Raw genomic sequence first — 10,517 nt, forward strand, 5'->3', positions numbered from 1 at the left:
GAAGGACTGGAGGTGAGTGGGTGGACTGTACCTGTGAACATTGTGAAGCTGCAGCACGCCGACGAGTCACTGAAGCCTTTGTTCGAGAAAGCGTTGCAAGGCAAACAACCAGACGTGTGTGGGGAGAAGTATATCATCACCAACGATATGCTCTACATGCAAGCCTCGGAGGTAACCCGGTTGGTGTTGCCGAAATGTTGTCGCCCCGTGGTGTTGCACCTGGCACATACAGTTCCCTGGGCAGGACATCTTGCGCTGCAGAAAACCTACGCACGCATCAGCTCACGATTCACCTGGCCATCTATGTATATGGATGTACAAAAGTACTGCGCCACATGCCCCACCTGTCAGCAGACCAGTGCTGTGCGACGACGAGACAGGGCCCCTCTACAACCCTTGCCCGTGATCTCTGTACCATTCCGACGCATCGCCATGGACATAGTAGGGCCACTGGAGAGGAGCAGTACAGGATATCAGTATATACTTGTTATCAGTGACTACGCAACTAGGTACCCGGAGGCATTTCCTCTCCGCTCCATCACCACCCCTAAGATCATAAATGCTCTCATTCAGCTGTTCTCTCGGGTTGGAATCCCAGAAGAAATACTCACGGACCAAGGGACCAACTTCACCTCAAAGTTGATGAGACAGTTACACCGACAGCTGGGTATCACAGCTATTAAGACCACCCCATATCACCCACAGACTGATGGACTGGTGGAACGCTTCAATAAAACACTCAAAAGCATGCTGCGGAAATTTGTGTCGGAAACTGGAAGGGACTGGGATAAATGGCTACCCTTCTTGCTGTTTGCCTACCGGGAGGTGCCACAAGCATCGACTGGCTTCTCACCTTTCGAGCTCTTGTACGGTTGGCAGGTCCAAGGACCCCTGGATCTCCTCCGGAAAAACTGGGAGGACCCTTTTTCAGAAAAGAAGGCGGAAAAGGGCATAGTCCAGTATATCCTGCAGATGAGGGATCGACTGGAGAACTACAGGAAGCTGGCAGAGGAGAACCTCCGAAAGGCTCAGAAGGCACAGAAAACATGGTATGACCAGCAAGCCCGTTCCAGAGAGCTACGACCAGGTCAAAAGGTGCTGTTGTTGCTGCCAACTTCCACGAGCAAGCTCCTTATGAAGTGGCAGGGACCCTACAGTGTTGTACGGAGGATGGGGCAGACAACTTATGAGATCCATCACCCGGACAAAGGCAAAGCGACACAGACCTACCACATTAACCTGCTGAAAGAGTGGAAAGAGCCTCCCAGCGGAAAGGCCGAACCGGTACTGCTCATCCAAAAGGTGGAGGAGGATCAGGAGGAGGATCACCCGGAACCAAAAGCTAGCGAGCAGGCCCAGCCAGCAGAGGTAGACCTTGGACATCTGGGGGCACCCAAACAGGCTGAGCTGCAAACGCTCTTTGGTCGATACCCCGCGTTGTTTCGTCAGAGGCCTGGACGGACCGACCTGATTCACCATCAGATCCGCCTGACTGATACAACTCCATCTCGACAAAGACCGTATCGGGTACCCGAGAGGCTGGTGGCCCCACTGAAGGCAGAAGTCAGGACTATGCTGGAGATGGGAGTAATTGAGCCGTCAAGTAGTGAATGGAGTAGTCCGGTGGTCATCGTACCGAAGAAGGACAACACCCTCCGCATCTGCATTGATTTCCGTCGATTAAACTCCCAATCCCAGTTCGACGCATACCCGATGCCACGCATTGACGATCTGCTGGAAAAAATCGGGAGAGCCAAATATGTGACGACACTAGACCTGTGTAAAGGCTACTGGCAGGTGCCTCTGGAGAAGACGTCCAGGCCTTACACAGCGTTCAGGACCCCATTAGGGTTGTACCAGTTCACGGTTCTTCCCTTTGGCCTGCACGGGGCACCAGCAACGTTCCAGAGGTTGATGGACCAGGTGCTGCAGGGCGGGGAAGAGTGGTCAGCCGCGTATCTGGACGATGTGGTGGTCCACAGCGAGACCTGGGCTGATCACCTAAGCCACCTGGAAGATACCCTGAGGAGGATCCAGAAGGCGGGCCTGACCCTGAACGTGGCCAAATGTGCGTGGGCCAAGGCTGAGGCAGACTACCTGGGTTACCGGTTGGGTGAGGGAGAACTAAGGCCCCAAGTGGACAAAGTGGAGGCCATTCGCAACAGCCCGAGGCCTACAACTAAGAAGGAGGTCAGGTCATTCTTAGGACTGGTGGGATGGTACCGGCGGTTCATCCCAAATTTCTCCACCACCGCAGTACCGCTGAGCAACCTGCTGGGGAAGGCAGTGAAGAACCCAATACGGTGGACTGAAGACTGTGAGACAGCCTTCGTCACGCTGAAGGAAACAATGTGTGCAGAGCCTGTCTTATGCAGTCCAGACTTCACAAAGCGGTTCACCGTCCAGGTTGATGCATCTTCGGTGGGAGTTGGAGCAGTCTTGACCCAGGGTGAGGAAGGCAACGAGAGACCAGTTGCCTTCCTGAGTCGGAAACTGCTGCCACGTGAAACCCGGTATTCCACCATTGAGAAAGAATGCCTGGCAATCAAATGGGCCCTGGAGAGCCTGAAGTATTACCTGCTAGGAAGGGAATTCACCCTGGAAACTGACCACAGAGCCTTAACCTGGATCCACACCATGAAGGACCACAATGCTCGGGTGACCAGGTGGTACCTCTCCTTGCAGCCATACCACTTCAGAGTCAGACATCGTCCAGGGAAACAGAACCTGACTGCTGACTACCTGTCTCGCCACCCAGCCAGCTCGCGGCTTGGAGAGGGGGAAGGTGATGTGACAGAGTGAACTGTCCCTTTCGTCAGCAAGGCGCTACATACCCCACTACACATCCACTTCTCCTCCGTTTCTCGCTACAGTGCTGTGGGTGCACACACACGCCAGTAGCACGCCGCTCACTCGCATACATACCGCACACACACTCACTTCATTCTTTCATTTCGGACAATAAGCACACACACACACACACACACACACACACACACACTCAAGGACTTTGTAGTTTTTATTTTGTCTTTAAATATCTATGTATAGGTTTCCTTTTCTGGGGTTATGTTTTAGAAACTCGCCTGTTTGTTGTGTCGGTCTTCCGGGTGGGTTTGGACAGCAGCCAACCGGAGCCCTGGATAGCGGCTGGCTTTAAAGCGCCAGTGCTGCGCCGCACATGCGCAGTAAAACCGGAAGTCGGCGAGTTTATTTTGATGGAACATTTTTGGTTATTACTATTATTATGATTACTATTATTATTATTATTGGTATTGTTATCATTATTGCTGTTATTATTATTACTATTGTTAATATGTTTATTATTTATATATAATGTTATAACTCCTTTATATGGCTGGGTAAAAATTCCAACCCCTCTGGGAGAAATGGTTGAGTCCAGGGGGAGGGGTTTACCCTTTAAAAACCAGTCTCCCACTTCAGTTCGGGGGGGAGTGGTAGGAGTGTGAAGTGTTTTGGAATTGGAAGCTAGTCAAGTGAATGCACAATTGTAGGTGCTGTATACTTGTACATAGTTTTCGTTATTTTGTTCAGATTTTCTTTGGTTTTCTTTATTTTTCCACTTTTCTGGGGGAGTTGTAAATATTTTGGACTTTGCACTCGAGCACATTGTAAATAAATATCACTTTAACATCACAGCGAGTATTGCCATCATTTGGGTAGAAGGCGAACCCGTAAGGCCGCTCTACCACACTGTTACACTGCTAATACCTACACTTTTCTTCCTTGTTTCTTCACACAAAGGAATGTAAACGAAATAGTACAGTAAATCGCTTTATTGTGCATTTTTAAGCTTTAAGAAAATATCCTCTGAGGGGGAAAAGACTTGTGTAATTTATCTTCAACCGCCATCTTAGGCACACTAATAACTGTGCTTGTATGTATAAGTATGTAAGTATGGTATACGATCAGGTCAAGTTGAGGGTCTTTTAATGTGTTTGTGACCAAATACAATATCTGATGCAGTACACAGTAAAATGAAACGTTTGTCCAGGACCCTGGTGCTACATAAAGACAACGACCTAAATGAGACAACACAGAACTAATTAATCTATCGACATAGACAGTGCAAACAGACAATATAATAAATTACAATACAGATATATAAAGACAGCACCGCACAGCAGCACCTACATCTTTACAGTTTTAAATGCTGCTACAACTAATGGCTGGATCTTTTTGTTACTACATTTGTGTTGGTCAGGTTGTGTTTTATTGATGAAATGTGATTTTTTTAAAGCAGGATAATGATCCAATGTAGACCGGATGCTTTTTGATAAAACATTCACAAAACCCTGATCTAAAGCCTATTGAGCTTCTATCTAATGCAGTAGAGAAGACATTGTAGATTTTTATGCTCTATTATAAACGGACAAAGTTTTTTCGGTTGGAGACAAATTCCACTGTCACTGTAACCGAAACTATGACTCTGTGAAAAGATGTTATTCAAAGTTTCTGTGACAGAAACGAATTCCATCAAACAGCATGGGCACACAGACACACACCTGTTTCACCTGTTTTTCAAGACCACCCTCTTTATTTGATATAAATACGAGAATACGCAGCTTCTGTCTCATCCACAAACTTGCATCCTTCACAAGACGTCTTTTAAAGAAGGCATTTTTTGCTACCTGCTTCATCAGTTCCTTGTAAGTGTGCAGTTTTTTCTTGATTACATTATGTAGGTTATGAACTGTGTATGTAGATTATAGTATTACAGCATTATAGAGACTGTATATGATAATGTTTAACTCATATTATGAAAGCTTAATTCTGATCATTTTCTATTACAGTGTGGTTTGTCAGTGCATTAACCATTAATAAATAAAATTTGTTACGTATGGTAAAATAACGTCGCTGTCGGGCGGAAACCTCGTATGTCCAGATTTGGTCAATTTCACATATCGATGCTATTGGTCAGTCCCCACGTGGGTCTGTTATTTTTACAAGTTATTAACCAATCTAAAGTCTTGAAAATAGCTTCAGCGCAAATCTCATAACTCCATTGGACACTTCAACTGTCCACCTTTTCTTCACTCCGCCGGAGAGCTTCACGGCATATTTCTCCTTAATAAGAGTCGCAACAAATCAACACGTCTTCTGAGGTAAATGTCTTCAGAACACTGGGCTCAAAGAAAAAAAATTCTTGACCCCCGCTAGTTCTGGTGCTCGTCTGAGGACAGGAATTTAGTGCAAGACAATCCACTGCAATGCGGACTAAACCCTGTGCACTGCAGATAAGGTACGGCGTTTTTTTAATTTCCTGAAAAATAACGGTTTTGGAGATATGAGGATTCCGCCCGACAGCGACAATAAATTCATGTTGGATAAGAGGCATAAAGCTCTGTAGAACAAGAGTTGACATGAGGAGAGGAAACACAATGCACAGAGTAGTATTGAGAGGAAACACACTTTAAACACCACATATCAAAGACAGATAGAAAACATTTAAAGACTTGCCAAATACATAAAGCCAAGACAGCATCATACACCATAAAGCTTTGCAGAATAACACAACTCAGAACTTACACAAGTCAAAAGTTCCACACTGACATGCTAGCCTGTGTCAGTATTAAATTTTCATCTAATAATAGTGATATATAAAGCCCAGTACACCGTCTGTTTGTTCTGCAAAAACAGTTGTAGCAGCATTTAAAAATGTAAAGACGTAGGAGTCTGATGGCAAACTCATCTATCAGGGTACTTTAAATTGCACATATGAACATGGCTGGACCTTTTTGTTACTACATTGGTGTTGGTCAGGTTGTGTTTTATTGATGAAATGTGATTTTTTTAAGCAGGATAATGATCCAATGCAGACCAGATGCTTTTTGATAGAACATTCACAAAACCCTGATCTAAAGGCTATAGAGCTTCGATGGAATGCAATAATAAAAAAAAAAAAAAAAAAATTGTAGATTTGTATGCTCTATCATAAACAGACTGAAAGTTTTGTCAGTTGGAGAAAAATTCCACTGTCACTGTAACCGAAACCATGATTCCATGAAAAGATGTCATGAAATGTTTCTGTGACACAATGGAATGTAAATTAATTACCAACCACTTCCTTGTGCATTCTTAAATATTTTGAGAGTTGAATGGAATAAACCTCTGAAAAGGAAAAAGAACTTATCTAAGTCGAATTCCATTAGATTATGAAATCCGAATTCCATCAGGCAGCATGTGCACACACACACACACACATATACACACACACACACACACACACACACACACACACACACACACACACACACACACACACCAGTTTCATAGAGGTGTGGTGTAGGGTCCAGGACCACCCTCATTATCTGGTATAAATACGAGAACACGCAGCTTCTCTCTCACACATAAACTTGCATTCTTTATACTGTAAGACGTTGTTTATTTTTTGCTAACAAATTTGTCAGTTTATTGTAAGTGTACCATATATTCTAGATTACATTATGTAGGCTATTAACTGTGTATGTAGATTACTGTGTATGTACATTATAATATAACAGTGTTATAGTTACTGTATATGTGTCAGATACGGCTGGGTCTATTCCCTGCTTGAACAGCAGGGGTACATTCTGGCAGGCTTTGTTTATCTGTGCCATGTGCCTTTGTTTTTGTTAATTGTATCACGTGTGTTAGCCCCGCCCTTTCCTTACCCGTTCCCGCCTCTGCACATCTGTTCCTTCTTTTTCAATAATTCACTCACTCACTCACTCACTCACTCATCTTCTACCGCTTATCCGAACTACCTCGGGTCACAGGGAGCCTGTGCCTATCTCAGGCGTCATCGGGCATCAAGGTAGTGTTGATGTGGAGTGCCAACCCATCGCAGGGCACACACACACACTCTCATTCACTCACGCAATCACACACTACGGACAATTTTTAAGAGATTTCAAAAATCTCTACGGAGATGCCAATCAACCTACCATGCATGTCTTTGGACCGGGGAGGAAACCGGAGTACCCGGAGGAAACCCCCGAGGCATGGGGAGAACATGCAAACTCCACACACACAAGGCGGAGGCGGGAATCGAACCCCCAACCCTGGAGGTGTGAGGCGAACATGCTAACCACTAAGCCACCGTGCCCCCCTTTTTCAATAATTGTCACCCCTATTTATACCAGTTGTCTTGCATCTGTTTTTTTGCTGAGTCCTTGTGTTCCTGTTCCTGTGTTTTTCGGTTTCCTAGTGTTTCTAGCCCTTTGTTATTTTCCTCCCCCTAAATTAACCCCCTTTTTTTATGTTATCCCTGCAATTGGGTCTCTTTAGCAAAACTCAAGGCAGGGTCATACACGATAAAACTTTCCAAAATAACAAGTCAGAACTTACACAAGTCAAAGGTTTCAGCCTCATATGCTAGCCTGTGTCAGTATTAAACTGGCATCTAAAGATACAGTTGGTTGATTAAACTTTGTGTGCTGAATCAGAAAATATCATCTGTATATCATGCTTATCTTCAACCAAAATTTGACAAAACATGTCTTTTCCAAAAGAATTATTTTCCATTTTAACTTGTTAATTTCTCAAAGTCTGTTTGCTTTTCAAGATTAAGAACAACAGCATGGCAGATTATGAAGTTGGAGGTCAGGGAGGAAATGCTTTCAATTTTAATGGCAATGATACTGGAAGCATGCTGAAAAAGATCCAGGTTTGGGAAGATGACAACACGTTAAGAGCCGTGAAGGTGTGGCTTACAGATGGCCGGTCCGAGCAGTTTGGTAGGCCTGCTGGGAATATAAAAGAGTTTACATTTGAAAATGGAGAGTATTTCACCTCTCTTTCACTTTGGCCAAATCAAGATGGTACACGTCTGGGTGCAATCAAATTCAAGACAAGTCAATCCCGAGAATTTTTTGCAATATTGAAAAATGGGAGGCTGAATCCAGAAGTTTCAGTTGATGTTGCTTTTGGGATCTGCATTGGGATCAAAGGACGTTCAGGTAGGGACATTGATCGCTTTGGATTCATATTCATCAGATCCGTAAAGTCTGCTCAGCTTACCGATGTTGTGTATCCTACTATTCATGATGTGATACCCAAAGTGGCTGATAGAGAAATTGAATCCATGTCCTACTATAACAGCACTTCTGAAAATCAAGAATACAAAATTGAGAAAACCGATAAAATCACCAAAAAATCCTCCTGGTCTGTTAAAGGAAATATGGAATACGTATACGGCCTGGAAGTAAATGCAGGAATTCCACAGCTTGTGGATTTGAAATCAAGTTTTAAATTAACTATTGGAGTTGAAAGTACATATGCTTCAGAGACCAGTGAAGAGAAAAGGGAGCACTTCACGTTTCCTGTTAAAGTTCCTGCAGGTAAAACCGTGGATGTGCACATCACACTTGGCCAGGCTGCAACTGACCTCCCATTCACTGGCATCATGAAGATTACCTGCCATAATGGCAGGGTGCTGGAATTAAAAACCAGTGGAACCTACAAGGGTGTCGCTTACACTGATGGAAAAGTGGTTGTGAATGAATCAAACAAAATGCTTGGTGCAGCCTAACAAGCTTTGAATTCAATTCTATAAATATTTTAACTACAAAATGTGTTCTCATATTTGATAATGTTTAATAATCAATGTTACAGATGTATGGGACGTATTTTGTGCATTATGTATCACTGTACTCAGTATCTCAGTAAAGTTCTTGCTGACTGGAGCTGTGTGTGTGGAACACTGGAGTCCAGCTGTGACTTATATGATCTTGCATGTTCATGTTTATCCTGCATTTGGTGGAATGGGTGATTTTTTTAGTTGATTTTTTCAAAATCTGGAAACCAATGAAAACAGTGATTTGATTTATTCTGCTGGTCTTCAAATGGTGCAAAGCCACATTTTGCTGATTAATAAAATAAATCTTTACAAAACATTTTGAGTAATAAATAAACATCTCATTTCAGGTTTTTTTTTATTTAATTTGACTGTAGCTTTGTGTAATAACTGGACTTTGACATTCAGATTATAATCTGTTATGATTTCCACTAATAAAATCCATCTTAATTGAATCCAATGTTCTGACTCATTTTGTCCATAATTATGTATTATTCTAGATTCTTCCTGAGCACTATCACTAAACAGTTTTCCTGTTCGAGTTTTAAAACCTTCAAAAGGTCTGCTTCAAGTCTATATGCTGGGGTAAACAAACACTCATACACTACTTGAGCACTTTTAAACTAATTAATGTTATTATTTTGACTTAAGTAATTTTTTTCTATACTTCTACACTTTCTCCACTATAATTATTATCTATTACTTTAGACTTTGGCCATAACATCTACTACATAACACACTGTTCCATGCTGTGCATATGTCAATATTAGTGACACATGTTACTGGTAGCTGCTTAACTTTATCCAAGTTCTCTGTAGCTGTTTAATGTACAGGTCACCTGGACATCACAGCCATGTGTACAGTATGTCCCCAAAGTGTTCCTGTGCTAAGAACAAATTATTTAACAGGTTATATCAATAAGCTCTGCACTCACATGACAAATTCTATTAACAGTGAAATAAAAAAAGATTGAAAAAAACAAAAAACAAAAACAGACTTACCACAGACAATGAGAGCAGAGGTCAGAGGCACTTGCTCCAGTTGGACCTCTTCTGCCAGACATCTACTGTATCTTCTACATGGAAGAACATGGACTCCTCCTTCTCATCATAGTAGCTGAGCAGAAGCAGGAGGATCTCTATCACATCATTTGAGCAGCCACTCAGCTTTTCAACTGAACTAAGTTATCACGCATTGATCTAGCTAGCTATCTTAAACATCAACTAGTGCTAGCCTAATTGTTAACGTAACGTAGCCTACACTATGGGCTTTCAGCACACATTTCCACTTGGTCTCGAAAAAAGTAGACTAAATGTGAAGCTTACCGTGCAAACTTTCAATTTTCTGGATGAACAGCAGCAGATCCTCCAAAAAACTTGTGTTGAAATCGTAGATTTGTCCTAAAAACTTTTAAAAGAATTTTAAAATGACAAAGTGGTCAGAAGATTTCTGCTGCGCCTGTTTTTTGTCATAAATGCAGCTCTCTGGCTCGCTCGTTATTGACGTCACTCGTGCTTCTCCCGCGATTATCCGATCAGAGACGAGCTTCATATGCGCACTATGAAATTCAAAATTACTGTAGGTGAACTCAGTGCACATTGAGAGAGAACAGAGAGGCACTGTTAGGTTGTTTAGCCTGTGATAATGATACAGTGCTCAATTTTGTATTTAATTTTTATAAAAATAAATAGAAAACCATTAACCATTAAGAAACATAAAGCATACAATGATTATTCCTGGGACTGAACAGAAGTGTTAGTTTGCACGGGCCTCAATAATTTTAATTTCTTTATACACATATAAATACAGCTATAAATACAGGCTATAAATACAGTATGCTACAAATAAATCATAAAACGATGTAAGTAAAGGCACCGTTCAGTTGTTTAGCCTGTGATAATGACACAATGCTCAAATTATTACTATTATTTTATCAGTAGGC

General features: G+C 42.5%; 1 protein-coding gene across 1 annotated transcript; it reads left to right on the forward strand.

Moving 5' to 3' along the window:
* The first annotated feature begins 7,541 nt into the window (after positions 1 to 7,541).
* Positions 7,542 to 8,963, forward strand: LOC132861389 (aerolysin-like protein). The gene has a single exon (XM_060892897.1). The coding sequence runs from the start codon at positions 7,580 to 7,582 to the stop codon at positions 8,528 to 8,530; it is 951 nt and encodes a 316-aa protein (XP_060748880.1). The 5' UTR covers positions 7,542 to 7,579; the 3' UTR covers positions 8,531 to 8,963.
* Positions 8,964 to 10,517: the final 1,554 nt, after the last annotated feature.

Source organism: Tachysurus vachellii, chromosome 18 (assembly GCF_030014155.1).
Source record: "Tachysurus vachellii isolate PV-2020 chromosome 18, HZAU_Pvac_v1, whole genome shotgun sequence".
Taxonomy (NCBI): Eukaryota; Metazoa; Chordata; class Actinopteri; order Siluriformes; family Bagridae; genus Tachysurus; species Tachysurus vachellii.